A 24,244-nucleotide genomic window follows, 5' to 3' on the forward strand; every position below is an offset into this window, starting at 1 on the left:
TTGGCTGAGGTGACGTGCGCAGTATGCGGGAGGACTGGTGGGAGTGGGGTAGGGGGGGGGTCCTCTCATCTCTCCGGCGATGGATGTCTGAAGGAAGGAGAGAGACAGGAGGGGAGGTTAAAGCAAGTCACCCAGGCCCCAAAGCCCATTCCCCACAGGCACGGTAGTCTGCGGCTCGATACACAGGCTAAGGAACCCATCCCCCAACTCTCCCTCCCCGTCCTTCCTAATACAGGGCAGACACTATAGAACCATAGACTACAACAGCACAGAAACAGGCCCTTCAGCCCTTCTAGTCTGCACCAAACTATTTTTCTGCCTAGTCCCTGATATGATTTCTCCTTGTACATTATTCCCTACCTGTGTGTTGTATGTATGAGACTGGCCTGCCCACTAGTGATTCATCTCCTATGCCTCCTCCCCTTATGACCTGGCCATAAAGGTCGACCTCTCTTCCCCCCCTTCCGGCCATTCCTGTACCTGGATCTGGGCCAGCCAAAGTCTTGTGTTTATGAAAGACTATCATTCCCCTGCTCTAGACTTCGTGGCTATCAATCCCACTGTCCTGCAATGAGTCCATAGCCCTCTGTACCCCTCCCATCCATGTACCCATGCAAATTCTTCTTAAATGTTAAAATTGAGCCCACGTTCACTACTTCAGCTCGATCCACACTCCCACCACTTTCTGCATGAAGAAGTTCTCTCTAAACTTTTCCCCTTTCACCATTAGCCCATGTCCTTTGTTATGGATCTCACTGACCCTCAGTGGAAAAAGCTGACCTAAATTTACCCTGTCCGTCCCCTTCATAATTTTAAACACCTCGATCAAATCTTTCCTCGTTCTTCTACGGTCCAAGGAATAAAGTCCAAATCTGTTTAACCTTTCCCTGTAACTCAGTTCCTGAAGTCTGGACAACATCCCAGAAATCTTCTCTGCACTCTTTCTATCTTATTGATATCTTTCCTGTAGTTTGGTGACCAAACTGCACACAATTCTCCAAATTTTGCCTCCAAATGAACACATACATTGAGGAAGCGATTGGCTCCAGCCATTAACACACACCCGGGGCAAGGAACTCATCTCTGGGGCTCTCTGTCTGACCCCAGGAGTGTGTGATGGGAAAGTGTGGAGGTGGCTTCACTTAGTGTATGACCTTTGGAGTATGTGATGGGACGGTGCGGAGGGAGTTTCACTCTGTGTCTGACCCCGGGTATGTGTGAAGGGATGGTGCAGAGGGAGCTTCACTCTGTTTCTGACCCTGGGAGTGTGTGAAGGGATGGTGAGGAGGGAGCTTCACTCTGTGTCTGACCCTGTGAGTGTGTGATGGGACAGTGCGGAAGGAGATTCACTCTGTGTCTGACCCCAGGAGTGTGTGATGGGACTGTGTGGAGGGGGCTTCACTCTGTGACTGACCCCAGGAAGTATGTGATGGGATGGTGCAGAGGGAGTGTCACTCTGTTCCTGACCCCGGGAGTGTGTGATGGGACAGTAAAGAGGGTCACCTGATAGAAGGGGTTACAGCAGGTCATCCAGGTAGATCCAGATGTAGGCAAGTCCCAGCAGAATACTGATGCCCATGGCGATGTACCGGGATCTGGCACCTGACGCCTGCAAAACAAGGCACTCTTTAGCCCTGTCGTCGGCCGGATGCTTCTCTCTCCATCACCTCCCACCATTACAGGCTCTTTTGAGTAGGCCTGTACGAAACAGGATCACTGCCACTACCCTTGTCCCCAATCTCCCATTTCTTATGCCCTCACTGCTGGACCTGGTCAACTGTTCTCTCCCTCCTCATATTCCCGTTTCCAGTGGGATCAACCCCTCTGGACCCACAGGGTCAGGACATGATTCACTGCAGGAAGTTATGTAGTGGGACTGGAGGAGCGTTACAGAGTCTGGAAGGGGTGTAGGGGGCCAGAGGGGGTTACAGAGATAGGGAGGGGTGTAGGTGACCAGAGGGGGTTACAGAGATAGGGAGGGGCGTAGGGGACCAGACGGAGTTACAGAGACAGGGAGGTGTGTAGGGGACCGGAGGGGGGTTACAGAGGCAAGGAGGGGTGTAGGGGACCAGAGGGAATTACAGAGACAGGGAGGGGTGTAGGGGATCGGAGGGGGTTACAAGACAGGGAGGGGTGTAGGGGACCAGAGGGGTTTACAGAGGCAGGGAGGGGTGTAGGGGGGCTGGAGGGGGGGTTACAGAGACAGGGAGGGGTTTATGGGTCCAGAGGGAGTTACAGCGACAGAGAGCAGTGGAGGGGACCAGATGGGGTAGGGGGCCAGAGCGGGTTACAGAGACAGGGAGGGGTGTAGAGGACCGGAGGGGGGGTTACAGAGGCAGGGAGGGGAGTAGGGGACTAGAGGGAGTTACAGAGTCAGGGAGGGGTGTAGGGGGCTGGAGGGAGTTTACAGAGACAGGGAGGGTTTTATGGGTCCAGAGGGAGTTACAGCAACAGAGAGCAGTGGAAGGGGACCAGATGGGGTTACAGAGACAGGGAGGGGTGTAGGGGAAGCAGGGTGGGGAATACAGACTCCCTGTGGTACCTTGACACCAATTGCAGGCCTGCCCTGAATGCTGAGATATGAGACCCAACACAGCCAGGCCCTGGGCAGAGCGGGGAAGCCCAACTGAAGGGTCCTGCGATAAGAACAAGTAGCCTCAGTTCCTACTGTGGCAGAGCCTTGAGCTGGTGTTCCCAGAATGGGGGGCTGAGCCTGCTCTGTGTCCATTGTGGGGCCGGATGTGTTTCTCTGCTCCAGGTTGGCACAGCCAATTCATTTGGGCTGGTACAGTTTCCTATTCTTCAGGAAGACCAATTCCCTGAAGGTCTTGGGACATATGATGGTGATTCAAACAGCTAGATTTTAGATTCCCTATTGCAGCAATACAGAGCTTTACACTGGGCTCCCCCTGACCTGTGTGATGGGACAGTGCGGAGGGAGCTTCACACTGGGTTCTCCCGACCTATCTGATGGGACGGTGTGGAGGGAGCTTCACTCTGTGTCTGACCCCGGGAGTGTGTGATGGGATGGTGTGGAGGGAGCTTCACTCTGTGTCTGACCTCCGGAATGTGTGATGGGACGGTGCTGAGCGAGCTTCACTCTGTGTCTGACCTCAGGAGTGTGTGATGGGACGGTGTGGAGGAAGTTTCACTCTGCGTCTGACCCCAAGAGTGTGTGATGGGACGATGTGGAGGGAGCTTCACTCTGTGTCTGACCCGAGGAGTTTGCGATGGGACGGTGCAGAGGGAGCTTTACTCTGCGCCTGACCCCAGGAGTGTGTGATGGGACAGTGTGGAGGGAGCTTCACTCTGTGTCTGACCTCGGTTGTGTGTGATGGGACAGTGCGGAGGGAGCTTCACTCTGTGTCAATCCAGATTGTCAAGATGCTTTACCCTTGGCTGCATCATTTTATCAGGAGATATCACGTGGAACAGAAAGTTCCATGATCTTATTCCGTTAATCTCTGATTCTCTCCCCTCTTCATCCCCTCACTCTCTCCCCTCCCTCCGTTTGCTCCTGCCCTTCATTATATTTCTCTGTTTACCTGTTGCTCTCTTTTCAATCCTTTCATCCCCTCTCTCTCTCTGCCACGTCGCAGTCTAAAGATGAGGGGTGGGACATTTCGGATGCTGGGGTTCACAGGAAGCAAAGATATATCACTGATGTTTCAGGCCTGAGGCTTTGGGTCTGAAATATTAGTTCCTGCTTCTACGAGCGCAACAGTCAAGTTTTGCGGACTAAAATTTTGAGTAAAATTTATGGGGTCTACTTTTACAAGCAATCTACCTTTGACCGAAGTACATACCTATGTCGTTCGGGTGATTGGGAGACCGGACAGATGGGTGGCTGAGGCGAGAGTCCACGGTCAGAGTGACGGGAACTTGGATAGGCAGGTGGCCGGAGCTTTGAAGAGAGGCCGCTATCAGGGCATTGGTGGCCAGAGTCAAAAATCAGGGGTGGGCTTTTACATGGTACAGGCTATGACACATATGTACATCTCTGCCTGGTCTGGACAAGGTGGGATATGCTGAGTTCCCCACCCCCGCCTGAACCTCTGTGTTTGATGAGACGCGGAGAGTTGCAAACTTGTGGTTCTGCCCTCCGCGGAAGGTGTAACGTTGGATGGTGGTGTGGGGGGGGGGAGAGCTGTAAGATGTTACCACGGGATACTGATAGGATGCAGGACCGAGCTGAGGAGTGGCAGGTGGAGTTCAACCCAGTTCATTTCGGTCGGTCAAACATGACGGCAGAATGTAGCATTCACTCTTGGCCGTGTGGAGGAGCAGAGGGATCTTGGGGTCCAGGTCTACAGGACGCTGCACGGGTTGACTCTGTGGTTGAGATGGTCTTCATCCATCATGGGACTGAATTGAGGAGCCGAGAGATCATGTTGGACTCTGGTCAGACCCCACTCAGTTCTGTGCTCAGTTCTGGTCACCTCACTACCGGAAGCCATAGAAAGGGGGCAGAAGAGGTTGCCTGGTTTGGGGAGTAGGCCTCATGAAAACAGGTGGAGTAAACTTGGCTTTTTCTCCTCAGAGCGGTGGAGGTGGGGGGGGGGGGTGCGAGAGGTGACCCAATAGAGGATTCTGAGGGCATCAGAGGCTTTTTTCCCAGGGCTGAAAGGGCGGCCACAAGAGGACATGGGTTTAAGGTGCTGGGGAGTAGGAACATTTTTATGCAGAAGGTGATAGGTGTGTGGAATGACTAATGGTGATGGAGGCAGATACGATATGGTCTTTGAAGAGGCTTTTGGAGCTTAGATAGAGGTCTATGGGTAAGTCCAGTCATTTCTATGGTAGGGACATGTTCAGCACAACTTTGTTGACTGAAGGACCTGTGTTGTGCTGCGTTTTCTATGTTTCTATGGAATTGCCTTCTGCCTGTCGTAAGGCCAACCAAGAGCCATCATTAGTGTCGTCCGACTCCCCGAGAGAAAGAGAAGCAAAAGAGATCCCCTTCAGAGTCACCGAGTGACTATGGACTCTCCTCCTGTGACCTCTGGAGGACGCAGGCCTTCCGGCTGAAGGGATCAAGGGGTATGGACAAGGAGGAGGAACAGGGTTCGTGTGACCAGCCATTACCGTATGAAGGGGAGTGCAGCTCGAAGCTCTGATCAGCCTTCTGCTGAAATTGTTCCCCGCGACGATTCTCAGCTCTTGGACTGGACTCAAAGGGAGGACAGAAGGATGAAGGGAGGAGGGGGGTGGGGGCATCACAGAGGCAATTCAAATGCTGGAAGGCCTGGACAGAGTAGATGTGGCAAGGATGCTTTCCACGGTGGGGGAATCCATGACAAGAGGGCACAACTTCAGATTGAAGGGCATCCGCTTAGAACAGAAATACGGAGGAATTTCTTCATCCAGAGGGCGGTGAGTCTGTGGAACTTATTGTCACAGGCTGCGGTGGAAGAGAGGTCATTGGGCGGATTTAAGCCTGAGGCATTTAATCAGTCAGGGCATCAAGGGTTATGGGGAGAAGGCTGGGGAGTGGGGGGTGTGGGAGGATGATTAGAACGGCAGGGCAGACGCGATGGGCCAATGGGCCTACTTCTGCTCCTAGATCTTGTGTTACACTTCAATGATCCTCACTCTCTCTCTCTCTTTCACCACCCCCTCACTCTCTCTTTGACTCTTTCACTCCATCCCTTCTCTGTCTGTCTCTTTCACTCCATTCCTCCTCTCTCTGACTCTCACTCCATCCTCCCTCTCTCTCTGTCTGTCTCTCTCTTTCACTCCATTTCCCCCTCTCTTTCTCACTCGCTCTCGTGCTCTTGCACGAGTATATGCGTCCAACTATCAGTATTCCAAGTCCAGCACTGTGGGAGTGGGGGTTCCTTCTTGCCTCTGAGGGGGGGAGGGGAGGGGGTGGAATGAAGACATAAAGCAACAAACAGAGAGTGAGAGAGATGGGGAATCCACTCCATTGGCGTGCATTCTTGTAAGGTCATGTGGGTAAACGATTGGGATGAATCACCATGTCAGGAGAGCGAAGGAAGGAGGGGAGAGGGAGAGAGAGAGGGAGAGATGCACTGAGAGGGAAAAGAGAGGGAGAGGAGGAGTTTGGAGAGGGATCAGGAAAATGGAGGAGGGAGGGAGAGGGGTTAGAGGGGGAAGGGAAGGGGACTGTAGAGGCAATGGGGGGGGGGTTGAGTTCAAGAATCGAGAGGTCATGTTGCAGCTCTACAAATATCTGATGAGACCCCACGTGTTCAGTTCTAGTCACCTCATTACAAGAAGGATGTGGAAGCTGTGGAGAGGGGGCAGAGGAGATTGACCTGGATGTTGCCTGGATTGGGAAACAAGTCTTATAGGGCAAGGTTAGCAGAGCAGGGACCTCAGGAAAAACCCAACACCCAACCCCAACCAACCAATTTTCCCCTGCAACCGCTGCAACCGTGTCTGCCTGTCCCGCATCGGACTTGTCAGCCACAAACGAGCCTGCAGCTGACGTGGACATTTACCCCCTCCATAAATCTTCGTCCACGAAGCCAAGCCAAAGAAGCAGAGCAGGGACTTTTCTCTTTGGAGCATAGAAGGATGAGAGGAGACTTGATAGAGGTCAACAAGATCCTTAGAGGCGTAGATAGGGTGGACAGCCAGTGCGTGTTTCCCAGGGCGAGATCAGCAAACACCAGAGGATGTCCGTATAAAGTGAAGGGAGGGAAGTTTAGGGGTGTTTTTTTTTTACACACAGAGAGTTGTGGGGCCCTGGAATGCCTCGCCAGGGGGTGGTGGTGGAGGCTGGAACATTAGGGGGCATTTATGAGACTCTTAGACAGACCCACGGATGGAAAAAAATGGAAGGTTATGGGGCTGGGAGGATTCAACATTTAATTTAATGAATGCATGGGTCGGCACGACATTGTAGTGTTCTATGTTCTATTGGATGAAAAGAAAGAGAGGGGGGAGAGAGAGAGAGAAAGAACAGAAGGGGAGAAATGGGGAGACAGAAATCGGATAAAATGGTAGATCAACATTCAGGGAGGGAGAGAGAGGAAGAGAGAGAGCGGAGAAACAGACAGGATCAGACATAAATTATCTGGAACAGAGCGAGAACATCTGGGATGTGGAGGGGTGAAGTGGGCTGGGCTGATAGGGTTAAAGGCTGACTCATGGCGATGGTATCCAAGCATTCCCACACACACAGTTTTCATCATAATCTGTACAAGCAGAGCTTCCAGCAGGCTCCTCCCTGAATCACCTCCCCCACACACCCCCCATCCCCCTGCTCTCCCCGAGAGCTCAGAGCTCAGGGAAGATGCTGCAGGAAGTTACAGGGGCAGGGAGGGGTGTAGGGGGCCAGAGGGGGTTACAGAGACAGCGAGGGGTGTGGGGACCGGAGGGGGCTACAGAGACAGGGAGGGGTGTAGGGAACCAGAGCAGGGCTACAGAGACAGGGAGGGGTGTGGGGATCGGAGGAGGGTTACAGAGATAGGGAGGAGTGTGGGGGACCTGAGGAGTTACAGACAGGGAGGGGGTTACAGAGATAAGGAGGGGTGTAGGGGACCGGAGGGGGTTACAGAGACAGGGAGGGGTTTTGGGGACCGGAGGGGGTTACAGAGATAGGGAGGAGTGTGGGGGACCTGAGGGGTTACAGACAGGGAGGGGGTTACAGAGATAGGGAGGGGTGTAGGGGACCAAGGGGGTTACAGAGACAGGGAGGGGTGTTGGGGACCGGAGGAGGGTTACAGAGATAGGGAGGAGTGTGGGGGACCTGAGGGGTTACAGGCAGGGAGGGGGTTACAGAGATAGGGAGGGGTGTAGGGGACCAGAGGGGTTACAGAGACAGGGAGGGGTGTTGGGGACCGAAGGGGGTTACAGAGATAGGGAGGGGTGTGGGGGACCGGAGGGGGTTACAAAGACAGGGAGGGGTGTGGGGGACCGGAGGGGGTTACAAAGACAGGGAGGGGTGTTGGGGACCGGAGGAGGGTTACAGAGATAGGGAGGAGAGTGGGGGACCTGAGGGGTTACAGACAGGGAGGGGGTTACAGAGATAGGGAGGGGTGTAGGGGACCGGAGGAGGTTACAGAGACAGGGAGGGGTGTTGGGGACCGGAGGGGGTTACAGAGATAGGGAGGGGTGTGGGGGACAACAGGGGTTACAGAGACAGTGAGGGGGTTACAGAGATAGGTAGGGGTGTAGGGGACCGGAGTGGGATACAGAGACAGGGAGGGGTGTTGGGGACTGGAGGGGGTTACAGAGATAGGGAGGGGTGTGGGGGACCACAGGGGTTACAGAGACATGGAGAGGGTTACAGAGATAGGGAGGGGTGTAGGGGACCAGAGGGGGTTACAGAGACAGGGAGGGGTGTAGGGGACCGGAAGGAGTTACAGGGACAAGGAGGGGTGTTGGGGTCAGGAAGGGGTTACAGAGACAGGGAGGGGTGTTGGGGATTGGAGGGAGTTTCAGAGCCAGGGAGGGGTGTAGGGGATCAGAGGGGGTTACAGAGATAGGGAGGGGTGTAGGGGACCGGAGGGGGTTACAGAGACACGGAGGGGTGTGGGGACCGGAGGGGGCTACAGAGACAGGGAGGGGTGTAGGGAACCAGAGCAGGGCTACAGAGAAAGGGAAGGGTGTGGGGATCGGAGGAGGGTTACAGAGATAGGGAGGAGTGTGAGGGACCTGAGGGGTTACAGACAGGGAGGGGGTTACAGAGATAGGGAGGGGTGTAGGGGACCGGAGGGGGTTACAGAGACAGGGAGGGGTTTTGGGGACCGGAGGGGGTTACAGAGATAGGGAGGAGTGTGGGGGACCTGAGGGGTTACAGACAGGGAGGGGGTTACAGAGATAGGGAGGGGTGTAGGGGACCGGAGGGGGTTACAGAGACAGGGAGGGGTGTTGGGGACCGGAGGAGGGTTACAGAGATAGGGAGGAGTGTGGGGGACCTGAGGGGTTACAGGCAGGGAGGGGGTTACAGAGATAGGGAGGGGTGTAGGGGACCGGAGGGGTTACAGAGACAGGGAGGGGTGTTGGGGACCGGAGGGGGTTACAGAGATAGGGAGGGGTGTGGGGGACTGGAGGGGGTTACAAAGACAGGGAGGGGTGTTGGGGACCGGAAGAGGGTTACAGAGATAGGGAGGAGTGATAGGGACCTGAGGGGTTACAGACAGGGAGGGGGTTACAGAGATCGGGAGGGGTGTAGGGGACCGGAGGGGGTTACAGAGACAGGGAGGGGTGTTGGGGACCAGAGGGGGTTACAGAGATAGGGAGGGGTGTGGGGGACAACAGGGGTTACAGAGACAGTGAGGGGGTTACAGAGATAGGTAGGGGTGTAGGGGACCGGAGTGGGCTACAGAGACAGGGAGGGATGTAGGGGACCGGAAGGAGTTACAGGGACAAGGAGGGGTATTGGGGTCAGGAAGGGGTTATAGAGACAGGGAGGGGTGTTGGGGATTGGAGTAAATTACAGAGCCAGGGAGGGGTGTAGGGGATCAGAGGGGGTTACAGAGATAGGGAGGGGTGTAGGGGACCGGAGGGGGTTACAGAGACACGGAGGGGTGTAGGAGATCAGAAGGGGTTACAGAGACAGGGAGGGGTGTGGGGGATTGGAGGGGGTTACAGAGATAGGGAGGGGTGTGGGGGACCACAGGGGTTACAGAGACATGGAGAGGGTTACAGAGATAGGGAGGGGTGTAGGGGACCAGAGGGGGTTACAGAGACAGGGAGGGATGTAGGGGACCGGAAGGAGTTACAGGGACAAGGAGGGGTATTGGGGTCAGGAAGGGGTTATAGAGACAGGGAGGGGTGTTGGGGATTGGAGGGAATTACAGAGCCAGGGAGGGGTGTAGGGGATCAGAGGGGGTTACAGAGATAGGGAGGGGTGTAGGGGAACGGAGGGGGTTACAGAGACACGGAGGGGTGTTGGGGACCGGAGGGGGTTACAGAGATAGGGAGGAGTGTGGGGGACCACAGGGGTTACAGAGACAGGGAGGGGGTTACAGAGATAGGGAGGTGTGTAGGGGACCAGAGGGGGTTACAGAGACAGGGAGGGGTGTAGGGGATCAGAGGGGGTTACAGAGACAGGGAGGGGTGTAGGGGATCGGAGGGGGTTACAGAGATAGGGAGGGCTGTAGGGGACTGGAGGGGGTTACAGAGATAGGGAGGGGTGTAGGGGATCAGATGGAGTTACAGAGACAGGGAGGGGTGTGGGGGACCACAGGGGTTACAGAGACAGGGAGGGGATTACAGAGATAGGGAGGTGTGTAGGGGACCAGAGGGGGTTACAGAGACAGGGAGGGGTGTTGGTGGATTGGAGGGAGTTACAGAGCCAAGGAGGGGTGTAGTGGATCGGAGGGGGTTACAGAGATAGGGAGAGGTGTTGGGGATGGAGGGGGTTACAGAGACAGAGAGGGGTGTAGGGGTTTGGAGGGGGTTACAGAGATGGGGAGGGGTGTAGGGGATCAGAGGGAGTTACAGAGACAGGGAGGGGTGTAGATGATCTCAGGGGGTTATAAAGATAGGTAGGAGTATAGGGGATCGGAGGGGGTTATAGAAACAGGGAGGGTTGTAGGGGACTGGAAGGAGTTACTGAGACAAGGAGGAGTGTTGGAGATAGGAAAGGGTTACAGAGATAGGGAGGTGAGTGGGGATTGGAGGGGGTTACAGAGACAGGGAGGGGTGTTGGGGACCGGAGGGGGTTACAGAGACAAGGAGGGGTGTGGGTGATCTGAGGGGGTTACAGAGATAGGGAGGGGTGTAGAGGATCGGAGGGGGTTAGAGAGACAGGGAAGGTTGTAGGAGATCGGAAGGAGTTACAGAGACAAGGAGAAGTGTTGGGGACAGGAAGGGGTTACGGAGACAGGGAGGGGTGTTGGGGACCGGAAGGGGTTACAGTGATAGGCAGGGGTATAGGGGATCGGAGGGGGTTACAGAGACAGGGAGGGGTGTTGGGGATCGGAGGAGGTTACAGAGATAGGGAGGGGTATAGGGGATCGGAGGGGGTTATAGAGACAGGGAGGATTGTAGGGGACCGGAAGGAGTTACAGAGATAAGGAGGGGTGTTGTGGACATGAAGGGGTTAAGAGATAGGGAGGGGTGGAGGGGATCGGTGGGAGGTACAGAGATAGGGAGGGATATGGAGATGGAAGGGGGGGAAATGGTAAGGGTTCCATTATTGCCACGTAATACTACATTTAAAATGTAACATGCATTAAATTCTTTAACTTCTGTCCATCGTAAGGACAACAGGGAGTCGCCACTTTGTCCAGTGCCCCTCACAGAGACCTAAGGCACCTGGTGTTCCTCGGTGGTCTCCCCGCCAAGTCTGACCAGTCCTGAGCTTGCTTAACTTCCGAGATCAGAGAATTTCAGGCTATTAGGCTTCTGCCTAAGGGAAGTGACTACAGGATGTGTGTGGAGAGTGGGATGGTGGGTTTTGGGAACAGCATGGGAGAGGAAGTGGGGTCGTGGTATTGAAAGGTACCAGAGTGATGGACACAGTGAGAACCCTCTCACTCTAACTACGACCACCCCCCCCCCCCCCCAACCTACACCCGGTCCGACTTCCAGCAGCTCTGTACAGGTTTTAACCAGCCCATTGAGGGAACCGACGGTGATTTTATTTAATATTCCATGGGGTCCATGCCTAAGATGGCGGTGCCTGTGATTGGCAGCAGCCTCGAGAGGTTTCAGTCTCCAGAGAAGCAGAGCGCCATCACAGTGTACCAGAAAACGGGGAGACCCACCCCATGAAGGAGAAACAGAGGAGACGACCCGTGGAAGAGTGGCCGTGGTGGCGGGCCAGCGAGGGGGGTCTGTGGCTGAAGGAACCACGCAAGCGAGGAACGCTTGAGGGACTGCGGTTGAGGGACTTGCACTGGACAGCTGAAGATTGGTTGAAGGGGGTACTGGGTTTCGGAACCAGGACGCGAGAGGGCGTTGAGGATCACTGAAGGGCTTACTGATCCATGTTGGAGGTTTGGATCAGGAGCTTGGGCTGCTGATGGTTTGGACTGGAATATGTGGGACTGTGGGAGCCCTGGAGACAAATCACCAGACACTCGGTGACTCTGGAGGAGTGGGGGAGGGGGGGCAGAACTCTCGTTTGCTTCTCTTTCTCCGACTGTAAGAGGCGTTTCAGGCAATTCATGTCGAGGGAATTCCTCCCCTCACTGTGGGACCAATTCTCATCTCACCGTGAGACCAAATCCCTCTTCACTGTGAGAATATTGTTTTGCTCTGGGGTCAGGGGGAGAAGGTTCAAGGAGGATGGGGAGTTGGGGGAGGAGGGCAGCACTGGGTAGATAGAGGGAAGGGGGAGAACAGGAGGAGAAGGGCATGGAGAGAACGGGGAGAGAAGGGCACAGAGTGAACAGGGATGAGGGAAGAAGGCCATGGGAAGAACAGGGGAGAAGGGCATGGGATAAACAGGGGGGAGAAGGGCATTTGGGAGAACAGGATGGAGAAGGGCATGGGCAGAACGGGGAGAAGGGTGGGGAAACAGAGGTAGGGCAGGGGGGAGAACAGAAGAAAGGCAGGGAGAGAACAGGGGAAGAAGGGTATGGGGAGAACAGTGGTAGAAGGGCATTTGGGAGAATGGGGAGAAGGGCATTGGGGAGAATGGGGTAGAAGGGCAGGGAGAGAACAGGGGAAGAAGGGTATTGGGGAGAACAATGGTAGAAGGGCATGAAGGGCATTGGGGAAAACAGGGGAGGGGCATTGGGGAGAATGGCTAGAAGGGCACAGGGAGAATGGGGAGAAAGGCAGGAAGAGAACAGGAGTAGAAGGGCATTGGGGAGAATGGAAGGCAGAAGGGCATGGGGAGAACAGGGGAAAGGGGCATTGGGGAGGACAGGGGAGAATGGCAGGGAGAGAACAAGGGAGAAGGGCACAGGGAGAACAGGGGGAGAAAGGCACGGGATCAGGGGAGGGCATAGGGAGAACGGGTAGAATGGGAAGGGGAGAACTGGGTAGAAGGGGAAGGGGAGAATGGGGAGAAGGGCACGGGGATAACGGAGAAGGGCATTGGGGAGAACAGGTGTAGAAGGGCATTGGGGAGAATGGGCTAGAAGGGCATTGGGGAGGATGGGGGAAGAAGGGCAGGGGTGAATGGGAAGAGAAGGGTGGGTGAGAACAGAGGAGAAAGGTACAGGGAGAATGGAGAAGGGGATGGGGAGAACGGGGGGAGAAGGGCAGGGGGACAGGGGAGAGAAGGGCATGGGGAGAATGGGGAGGGAGAACGGCAGGGGGAGAATGGGGAGAAGGGCATGGAGTAGAACAGGGGACTGATTTCCCCCCTCACATTGCGGACAATATCCCGCTCACCATGGGGACAATACCCCCCTTACCGTGAGGACAATTTCCCCATCACCCTGAGACTGAATCCCCTCTCTGCTCAACTGCCTTTCACTGGAAGGAGTTAACTCTAACCAGCTGGTGGCTGGTAACCAGCAGCCAGGGATCTGTCAGCCTGCCTGAACTCTGACCCGCCACTCGCTGAGCTGACCAAATTTGGACAGGAATGATGAACAGTTGGGGAGGAGCTTTGTGTGTTCGGGGTGGGGGGGGGGGGGGCACAGAGAGCTTAGACAGGGTTTGAACTGGAGGAGGCACAGGTGAAGTTTGAACTTTCACACAGGGTGCTGGGTAAGGTGGAGACAGGGATTGAATTTAGGAGCCGGGAGGTTCTGCTGAAACTGTACAAGGTCCTGGTGAGGCCACATCTGAAGAACCACGTGCAGTCCTGGTCTCCTAACATGAGGAAGGACGTACTGGCTTTGGAGGTGATGCAGAGGAGGTTCACCAGGTTGATTCCAGTGATGAGGGGGTTGGCCTACGAGCAGAGATTGAAGTGTCTCAGACTGGACTCGCTGGGATTTAGAAGAATGAGACAGGATCTGATAGAAACGTATAAAATGATGAAAGGCGTGAATCAGATAGAGGTGGATAAGTTGTTCTCATTGGTCGGGGAGACTAGAACAAGGGGACATCGCCTCAAGATCCAGGGGAGTAGATTTAGAATGGAGATGCTTTTCCCAGAGGGTGGGTAATCTGTGGAATTCGCTGCCCTTGAAGCAGTGGAGCAACCTCAGTAAATATATTTAAGACAAGGTTGGGTAGATTTTTACATCATAGGGGAATTAAGAGATATGAGAAAAGGCAGGTCAGTGGAAATGATCATCAGATCGGCCATGATCACATTGAACAGCGGAGCAGGCTTGATGGGCCAGATGATCAACTCCTGCTCCTGTTTCTTGGTAGCAATGTTTCAGGGGTGCACTGGGTCAAGGGTGTGGGGACGTAGACCCAGTGCAAGTTGGAGGGGGGGGGTTGGCATCACGGTCAACAAGGACTATGTGGGATGAAGGTCTGTGCTGCAGAGAGTCCGGGGAGAGGTGGAAGGTGGAGGCGGTTGTGTGCTGAAGTCAGGAGGAGAAGGGCAAGGAGGAGGTTGGTGGGGGAAAGAGGGTGCTGGAGGTGGACAGAGGGGAGAATGGGGGGGGTGAAGACCACAGGGTGGACAGAGGGGAGGAGGGGAGAACAGGCGGAGAAGGCTTCAGGGAGGATGGGGAGTGTAGGGCGTGGAGGTGGACAGACCGGTGCGGGGAGAACAGCAGAGAGAAGGGCATGGAGGAGCAGAGGGGGAAGAAGGGCACGGGGAAGAAGGACATTGGGGAGAATGGAGGGAGAAGGGGACGGGGAGAACAGGGGAAAAGGGCAATGGGGAGAACAAGGCATAAAAGGGCATGGAGAGAACAGGGGAAGAAGGGCATTGGGGAGAACAGGGAGGAGAAGGTCATGGGGAGAACGGGAAAGAAGGGCATAGGGAGATAGGAAGAAGGGAATGGGAAGAACAGAGATACAAGGGCACGGGGAGAACAGGGGGAGAAGGGCATGGGGAGATGGGAAGGGGCATTGGGGAGATGGGAAGGGGCATTGGGGAGAATGGGGGTGAAGGGGATGGGGAGAACAGGGGGGAGAATGGCATGGGGAGATGGGAAGAAGGGCATTGGGAGAACGGGGGAGAAGGGCATGGGGAGAACAGGGGAAGAAGGGCATTGGAGAGAACAGGGGGAGAAGAGCATGGGGAGAACAGGGGGAGTAAGGAAGGGATAAGGGGGGAATAGGGCAAGGAGAGAACGGGGAGAAGGGAAGGGGAGAATGGGGGGAGGGCAGGGGGAGAACGGGGAAAAAGGGCGGGGAGAACAGGAGGGAGAAGGGAATTGGGAGGAATAGGGGAGAAGGGCAGGGGAGAACGGGAGAGAAGAGCAGGGGAGAACGGGGAGAAGGGCAGGGGAGATCGGGGGAGAAAGGCAGGGGAGAAACAGGTAGGAGAGGAGGTTTGGAGAGTGGGCAGGTAGAAGAAGGTCACGCAGAACAGGGGAGAGAAGGGCACCGGTCACTGACCTGCACTGAGCACTGCTGCAGTCGGCCAATCTCCTCCCGGAAGTGGTGGATCTCGTCAGCCATCGCCTGATTGTCCCTCTCGATCCGATCATATTTTTCCAACAGCAGGGAGAGCTGGGCCTTGGCAAGGCGAGCCTGGGGCAGGGCAAGTGATTGGTCATGGGAGGCTGGGACCTGGGAGACAACCCAATTCACATGCCCAGGGAGGGGATCCTATAAATAAACACACACCCCACCAGAACCCACCTCCTGGGGGTGCACTCCTGTATATAAACCCCCTGAACCTGACTCCCGGGGATTCTTCCTTCATTTTGTAAACCCTTGAAAGTTTGGATCAGACCCTGGCCTGTAATCCACTCCCAGGGATGGGATATAAACCCCCTACATCAGATCCTGGCCTGTAACCTACTCCCGGGGATGGGATATAAATCCCCTAGATCAGACACCAGCCTGTAACCCACTCTTGGGAATGGGATATAAACTCCCTGGATCAGACCCCAGCCTGTTACCCACTCCCGGGGATGGGATATAAACCCTGGCCTGTTATCCACTCCCAGGGATCTATCTCTCAGTACAGGAACACCCTCTGAATCCCTAGTTTCTGTTCCAGCCCAGACCCCATTCTTGGTGCTCCTTGCCCCGGGTTCTGACATGATGGGATTATCTCCGGACTGTAGCCCACCTCCTCCTCAGCAGTCCGCTCCCTGTCCGTTCCTGCCAGAGGGGATACATGCTGTCCCACGTCGGAATCTCTGCCTCTGCGCTGAAAGTCTTCCACCTGCCGTCTGAGTCTCATGTTCTCCGCGCTAGAGCTGGGGGGAGTGGGTGGGAAGATGGAGAAGGTGGGGTGGAAGTCACAAGAGCCTAGCCTTGTCCTCTTGTTCCCCTACCTCCCACCGAAGACTCAGAAACTTCTACATATTGACTGTGGAGAGCATTCTGGCCGGTTGCATCCTTGCCTGGTATGGAGGCGCCAACTCTCAGGACAAGAATAAACCCCAGATGGATGTAAACTCAGTCTGCAACATCATGGGCACTAGACTTCACTCTATTGAGGACATAGACATGAGGTGATGTCTTAAAAAAAGTAGCCTCTATCCCCACCCCAGAACCCAGGCCCACTGCACTCTGCTCCCATCGGGGAAAAGGTCCAGGAGCCTGAAGACGAGCCCTCAGCAGCACAAGGACAGCTTCTTTCCCTCCGCCATCAGATTCCTGAACGATCAATGAACCAGAATTAGTTTGACATTTTATTTTTAAATTTAGACATACAGTGCGGTAACAGGCACTTCCGGTCCACGGGTCCGTGCCCACCAATTTACATCGCATTAACCTGCATCCCCGGTACATTTCGAACAGTGGGAGGAAACCGGAGACTCCTGACGGACAGCACAGGGATTCAAACCCCGGCCCTGATCCCTGATGCCGTCACAGCGAGGCGCCGTTCGCTAGCCCAACCTATTTTCCTTTCACTATTTTTATTTATTTTGTAAGGTGGTTTTACATAAATGTTCACGCTGTGAAGCTGCCGCAAAACAACAAATTTCCTCACTTGTTCATGACGGTGAATTCTGATTTTGCACTGATTTCCAACCTTTTCTGTGTCTCCATTGTCCATGGGTTAGGGGTGTGAGGGGACTCACCCAAGTGTGAGAGAGGTTCCTACAACCCTCTCTGATCCCCGACTCCCTCTGTGTCTTCACCCACTCTGTAACTTCCTACACCCCTCCATGTCTCCGTAACCCCCTCTGGTCCCCTATACACCTCCCTGTCTCTGTAACCCACTATGATCCCCCACACCCTTCCCTATCTCTGTAACCCCCTCCAGTCCCCGAAATGCCACCCTTTCTCTTTAACCCCTCCAGTCCTCTACAACTGTACCTGTCTCTGTAATCCCCTCCGGTCCCCGAAACCCCTCCCTGTCTCTGTAACCCCTTCTGGTCTCCCCTCACCCCTCCCTATCTCTGTAACCCCCTCCGGTCTCCTACAACTCTCCTTGTCTCTTTAACCCCCCTCCAGTCCCCCACACCCCTCCCTGTCTCTGTAAACCCCTCCGGTCTCCTATACCTCTCCTTGTCTCTTTAAACCCCTCCAGTCCCCCACACCACCCTCTGTCTCTATAATCCATCCCCATAGACTCCCTTACCCCCACTCCTCACTTACCTCTGTAGCTCTCGGCCCATTTCCTGCATGGAATGAGACAGGTTGGACCTCTCGTGGAACAGCTCTGTCTGCAGGGACCGGAGTTTGGCATTCTCCTTCTGCAGGCTGTCCAGCAAGGCTGCAGGGGATAGAGCAACAGGGTTAGGGACTAAGGGCTGCCCCTCTCCTGCCACCCACACCCCAGAGACCATGACAGGATTCACTGGGAGATGGGACTGCACTATTCCAATATCCAACAGGGCCTTGATGGGCTTAAGGGCCTCATTCTCAGTCACGTGATCCACAATGTATGGGGTATGGAATGCCTCGTGCCTGCCTCTCGTTATAGAGACATGGAGCGGTGTAGGGGATTACAGAGGTGGGGAGGGGTGTAGGGAACTGGAGGGAGTTTCAGGGACAGGGAGGTGTGTAGGGGGCAAGAGGGCTTTACAGAGACAGAGAGGGGTGTTGGGAACCGGAGGGGTTTACAGAAACAGGGAGGCATTTTGGGGACCTGAGGGGGTTACAGAAACAGGGAGGGGTGTTGGGGACCGGATGGAGTTACAGAGACAGGGAGGTGTGTAGGGGACCAGAGGGGCATGACAGAAACATGGAGGGGTGTTGGGAACCAGAGGAGTTTACAGAGACAGGGAGGATGTAGTAGACCGTAGGTGGTTACAGAGATAGGGAGGGATGTAGGGGATTGGAGAAGGGGATTACAGAGACAGGGAGGGGTTTAGGGGATTCGAGGAGGGGGGGTTACAGAAACAGAAAGGGCTGTCGGGAATTGGTGTGGGTTACAGAGACAGGGAGGGGTGTTGGAGACTGGAGGGGGTTACAGAGACAGGGAGGGGTGTAGGGGATTGTAGTGGGTTAGACAGGGAGGGGTGTGGGGGACCAGAGGGGGTATAGAGACAGGAAGGGGTGTAGGGGACCGGAGGGGGTTACAGAGGCAGGGAAGGGTGTTGGGGACCAGAGGAGGTTACAGAGACAGGAAGGTATAGGGGACCGGAGGGGATTACAGAGACAGGGAGGGGTGCAGGGGACTGGAGGGGTATACAGAAACAGGGAGGGGTGCAGGGGACTTGAGGGGTATACAGAGACAGGGAGGGGTGTAGGGGACCAGAGGGGTATATAGAGACAGGGAGGGATGTAGGGAATCGGAGAGGATTACAGAGACAGGGAGGGGTGCAAGGGACTGGAGGGGTATACAGAGACAGGGAGGGGTGCAGGGGATTGGAGGGGTATACAGAGACAGGGAGGGGTGTTGGGGTGTACAGAGTCAGGGAGGGGTGTAGGGGTTTACAGAGATAGGGAAGGGTGCAGGGTACTGGAGGGGTATACAGAGACAGGGAGGGGTGTAGGGGACGGGAGGGGTTTACAGAGACGGAGGGGTGTAGGGGACTGGAGGAGTATACAGAGAGGGAGGGGTGTAGGGGACTGGAGGGGTATACAGAGACAGGGAGGGGTGTAGGGGACTGGAGGGGTTTACAGAGACAGAGAGGGGTATACAGTTACAGGGAGGGATGTTGGGGACCAGAGTGCAGTGCAGGGGTTGGTTTCATTAGTACATCACCCTGACCCCAGCCATCTCCTCACACTGACCACCTTTCCTCATTCTCCAGATTGTCATTCACCTTGGGAGCCTCCGGCTGCTGACTGGTCTATCATAGGATGCTGCTCCGTCTGTAAGAGAGAGAGGAGGAGTCTTATCCATGCCTGGTTGCTCTGGGTGGGAGGAAGATGGGGAGAAACCACAGGGGCAGTGAAGAGAGAGCTCCATGCCGTGGGACGGGCAGTGAGGAGGGAGATCCGCATTTCAGGAGGGGTGGTGAGGAGGGAGCTCTGCATTATGGAAGGGGCAGTGAGGGAGCTCCTTGCCATGTTGGAAGAGGGGCGGAGAGCGGTGAGGAGTGCCCACTAACCTGCACGGAAGCTTTGAATGAGCATTCTCCTGGACTGGGCACCTCTTGGCCATCTTCCAGGTTGGCCGAGGTGTCAGACCCCACCAGCCTCTCCCTGTCAAGCTCTGGGCCCTCAGGCGAGCGTGCCCCAGCTTCCTCCTTCCCAGTAAGTTCTGGGATTTCCCCGCCCAGCTCTCCATCACTGGATGGTCCCAAGGTGTCCATGGCCACAGGCGAGGAGGCTGCAGAGACAGAGGGGCCTGGGGTGAGAGGTAACACTGCTGGCTGACTGTTTGCACTCCCCAATTCTCTGTGCTCTCCCTCACCCCTGCAGACCACTGGCTTCATTCTCTCCCTTCAAATCACCTCTCTCTCTCTACTCCCCCTCACCCCCCACTCTCTCTCCACTCCCTCCCCTTCTCTCTACTCCCTATTTCTCCCTCCCTCTCCATTCCCCCTCACCCTCTCCATTCCCTCATCCTCTCCACTCTCTCTCCCATTCCCCCATCCCCTACACTCCCCCTCCACCCACCCATCTCTCCCCTTTCCTCCCCTCTCCCCTCCACCTCTCCCTCTCTCTTCTCTCTCCCCATCTATCTCTCAACCATACCTTCCTTTCTCCACTCTACTCCCCCCTCTCTCCAGTCCTCTCCACTGCCTCACCACCTTTTCTCTACCACTCTCCCCTCCACTGCCTCACCCCCTGTCCCACTCTTTCCCCCTCTTTCCACTACTCTCTCCTCCATCTCTCCAACCCTCTCTCCCCACCTCTCCATCCCTTTCACCACCTCTTTCCTCACACTCTCCCATGTCCCCTCCACCCTCTCCTCCTCTTTCTACACCTCCCCTTTCCCCCTCTCTCTCTCCACACCCCTCTCCCCACCTCCCGATTTCCCCACTCCATCTCTATCCCTCTCCACACCTCTCTCCCCCTCTCTCCACACTTCCCTTTCCTCGCCCCCTCCCTTTACCCCATTTCCACTCTCTATCCCTCTACCCACCCTCCCTATCCCTCCTCACCTCACTGTCCCTCTCCACCCTCTCTCCTCTCCACCCCTCTCCCTCTCAAACCCCTCTCCTCCACCCCCCTCTCTGCCCTCTCCCATCCCTCTCCCTCTGCCACCTCAATTTTACCTACCCTACCCTCCCTCACTCTCCCCAATCTCCTTGCCCCACTCCCTCTCTACCTCCTCTCTTCATCCTTTCCTCTCCCTCTCTCCAGGCCTCTCTTTCTACATAATCTCCCTCCTCTCTCTTTCTCTCCCTTTTCGTCTTCCCTCTTCATTATGTTTTACCTTCCTCCATCCTCTCATTCTTCCTACCTGTCTCTCCTCCCCCCTTTCCATCCCCAACACCCCATCTCTGCTCTCCACCCTCGCTCCCTCCTTCCTCCACTGCTGCATCTGTCCCGTGGGAGAGGGACAGCAGGAAAGGTAACACTACATTGAATGGAAAAGTGAATGGTGCAAAGGATACAGAGAGTTTGTAGAGGTATAGAGATAGGTTCAGTGAGTGGGCAAGGGTTCAACAGGTGGAGAACAATGTTGGTAAATGTGAGGTGATCCACGTTGGAAGGAAGAATGGAAGATAGGATTATTATTTGAACGGTAAGCAATTGTATCTTGCTGCTGTGCAGGAGGACGTGGGAGAGCTGGTGCATGAATCACCAAAGGTTGGTTTACAGGTTTGAAGGCCAATGTCCCATTGGCCTTCATTGCCGGAGGGATCGAATTTGGGAACCGGGAGGTCCTGCTGCAACTGTACAAGGTCCTGGAGATGCCGCATCTGGAGAACCACATGCAGTTCTGGTCTCCTGACTTGAGGAAGGATGTTCTGGCTTTGGAGGTGGTGCAGAGGAGGTTTGCAAGGTTGATTCCAGAGATGAGAGGTTGGCCAATAAGGAGAGATTGAGGCGTCTGGGGCTGGACTCGCTGGAGTTTAGACGAATGAGAGGGGATCTGATAAAATTATGAAACGTGGATCAGATAGAGGTGGTTAAGTTGTTCTAATCGGTGGGGGAGACCAGAACAAGGGGTCATCGCCTCAAGATCCAAGGGAGTAGATTTAGGATGGAGATGCTTTTCCCAGAGGGTGGGGAATTTTCTGCCCATTGAAGCAGTGGAGGCGACTTCAGTAAATATATTTAAGATGAGGTTGGATAGATTTTAATTTCATAGGGGAATTGAGGGATACAGGGAAGAGGCAGGTTGGTGGAGATGAGCCTATCATCAGATTAGCCATGATCACATTGAACGGCAGAGCAGGCTTGACGGGCCGAATGGCCGACTCCTGCTCCCATTTCTGATCCTTGTGGATGGAACAACGAGAGAGAAGGAGCAAGGGATGAAGAGTGGGAACGGTGTGGGTGGTTGCTGAGGGGATGGTGAGGGAGGGGAGGAACTGAGGACAGGGGGAGCGGGGAGGGGGAAGGTAGGGGATGTGAGGGTGTGTGTAGGGTGTCAGGGAGAGGGGAGGGTGGAGGGTGTGAGGGTGTATGTATGGTGTCAGGGAGAGGGGAGGGTGGGGTGTGTATAGAGTGACAGGGAGAGGGGAGAGTGGGGGAGAGTGTGAGGGTACATGTCGGGTGTCAGGGAGAAGAGATAGTGGGGATGTATGAGAGTGTGTAGGGTGTCAGTGAGAGGGGAAAGTGGGGGAGTAAGAGGGTGCATGAATGGAGTCAGGGAGAGGGAAGAGTGGGAGGGGTGAGAGGGTGCATGTAGGGTGTCAGGGAGGGGGAGAATGATGGGGAGGGGCTGATAGGGTGTGTGTAGGGTGTCAGGGAGAAGGGAGAGTTGGGGGGTGAGAGGGTGTGTATAGGGTGTCTGGGAGAGGGGAGAATAGGGGGGTGAGAGGGTGCGTGTAGGGTGTCAGGGAGAGCGGTGGAGAGGGGAGTGATAGGGTATGTGTAGGTGTCAGGGAAAGGGGAGAGTTGGGGGGGTGAGAGGGTGTGTGCAGTGTGTCAGGGAGAGGGGAGAGTGCGGGATGTGAGGGTGTGTGTAGGGTTTCAGTGAGGGTGAGTGTGGGGGTGAGGGGATGAAAGGATGCGAGAACTGTGACGGAGAGGAGGGGAGGGGTGACTGTGCGGGTTTTGGGTTTCAGAGAAATTGGGAAAGAGGCTGTGGGGTCGGGGAGGGCTGAGGGGTGGGGAGGTTCACTACTTACTTGATGCAAAGACATGGTCAAGCTGTCTCACAGCCTCCTGATCCATGTCCTGCTCCTGTGGGAGAGATGGAATACACGTCTGTCAATGATCACATTCCTGACACTCATCCTGGGCTCCAGCGCCCACCCACCACCCCCCTAGCCTGAGGGTGCTGGCTCATGCTCCCATTGTTGAGGGTCACACTCCTCACACTCTGCTTGGTACCAACACAACCAACACCATGTCTCAGAGCAGTGAGGTGGTGAGGGAGCTCTGTGCTGTGGGAGGGGCAGTGAGGAGGGAGCTCCACGCTGTGGGAAGGCTCGTGAGGAGGGGGCTCCATGCTGCGGGATTAGCGGTGTGGAGGGAACTCTCCTACCTTCACCAGCATGGGGGATGTGGTGTGGTGGAACCGAATCTCATTGACCCTCGCTCCCCTCCCTCTGACTGCACTGTTCAAATGGCTCCTGGCCATTCAGAACACGCTAATTACGTGCAAACGTTAATTATGTGCACAGGCATGCACTTATGCAGACACACACTCTCACACGCACCAACACACTTGCACACAGACACACACACATGCACAGAGACACACACACGCACAGAGCCACACACACACACACACAAACACAGAAACACGCACACAGAGACACACATACGCAGACACACTCACTTGCGCACGCACACTCACATGCACACAGACACACACGCATACACATGCGCACGCACACACACAAACACACACACAGTCACAGACACACACACACAGAAATACACTCACACATATGTGCACAGAGACACACACACACACACTCACAGACATCCCCACAAATGCGCGCACACACACACACACACACACACACACACACACACACACACACACACACACACACACACACACACACACACACACACCTCCATCAGTCTGAGGGGCAGTTCAGCGATCAAACGTCGCCATCAAGGAGGAGGGTGCTGTATATGAGCAGGCAGGCGTACCTTCTAGTTGTTCTGGCATCAAAATGGAGGTTGTTTGTGTGAGGGGGGGGGAGTGTGTGAGGAGGCGGGGACGTGTGTGTACGGCACAGGCATCCTGTAACACCTCGGGGTGGGTCGCAAGTAAGGTAGACCATGGTGGAGGGAGGAATGCAGGGCATTCTTCTCTCCAACCCCTCTGGAGTGACAGAGTGGGTCAGAGAGGGAGTCAGGCACACAGGTGGTGCTCTCCCCCCCACCCCTTCTCTCCCCCACTACACCCTCTCCGAGGCAGATTTCGATCTCCCCTGCTCAGCGGAGCGAGTTCAAACCACCTCTGTGGCTTCCTGCAATGAAGTGGAATGGGGGAGGGAATGAGAGGGCCGACCACGGTCGACGATCTGGAGCACCCCGCCGCTGCCGGGAATTGTAATCCATGCCGTTACTCCAGGAAGGGGGCAGTGAGGGAGCTCCGCGCTGCGGGAGGGGCTGTGAGGAGGGAGATCCATGCCGTGGAATGGGTGTGAGGTGGGAGCTCCAAGCTGTGGGAGGGTTGTGAGGAGGGAGCTCAATGCTGTAGGAGGAACGATGAGGAGGGAGCTCCATGCTGCAGGAGGGGTGGTGAGGAGGGAGCTCTGTGCTGTGGGAGGGACAGTAAGGAGAGATCTCCATGCTGCAGGAAGATGGTGAGGAGGGAGCTCTGTGCTGTGGGAGGGACGGTGAGGGAACCTTG

At 55.5% G+C, this 24,244-nt stretch overlaps 1 protein-coding gene across 2 annotated transcripts; it reads right to left on the bottom strand.

The window, feature by feature from the left end:
* On the bottom strand, positions 1-23,596 carry LOC138751033 (uncharacterized). Of its 2 annotated transcripts, none has more exons than XM_069913132.1 (9): positions 23,536-23,596; positions 22,557-22,611; positions 19,416-19,636; positions 19,128-19,176; positions 17,512-17,629; positions 16,031-16,160; positions 15,349-15,483; positions 1,504-1,609; positions 1-87 (listed from the first exon to the last, which is right to left on the bottom strand). In XM_069913132.1, the coding sequence occupies exons 2-8, from the start codon at positions 22,600-22,602 to the stop codon at positions 1,517-1,519; spliced, it is 792 nt and encodes a 263-aa protein (XP_069769233.1). In that variant the 5' UTR covers positions 22,603-22,611; positions 23,536-23,596; the 3' UTR covers positions 1-87; positions 1,504-1,516. The 2 variants fall into 2 exon arrangements, with proteins under 2 accessions (XP_069769233.1, XP_069769232.1); XM_069913131.1 differs by lacking the exon at positions 23,536-23,596 and adding an exon at positions 23,455-23,521.
* Between the last annotated feature and the right edge of the window lie 648 nt (positions 23,597-24,244).

Source organism: Narcine bancroftii, unplaced genomic scaffold, assembly GCF_036971445.1.
Source record: "Narcine bancroftii isolate sNarBan1 unplaced genomic scaffold, sNarBan1.hap1 Scaffold_620, whole genome shotgun sequence".
NCBI classification, from domain to species: Eukaryota; Metazoa; Chordata; class Chondrichthyes; order Torpediniformes; family Narcinidae; genus Narcine; species Narcine bancroftii.

What these genes read in the sequence shown, in the direction of transcription:
- LOC138751033 (XM_069913131.1), bottom strand. An exon ending in ATGGGCCGAGAGCTACAGAG is followed by an intron (nt 16,161 to 17,511) that starts GTAAGTGAGGAG and finishes CACTCCCCCCAG; the next exon opens with CTCTAGCGCGGAGAACATGA. An exon ending in TGCAGCAGTGCTCAGTGCAG is followed by an intron (nt 1,610 to 15,348) that starts GTCAGTGACCGG and finishes CTTGTTTTGCAG; the next exon opens with GCGTCAGGTGCCAGATCCCG.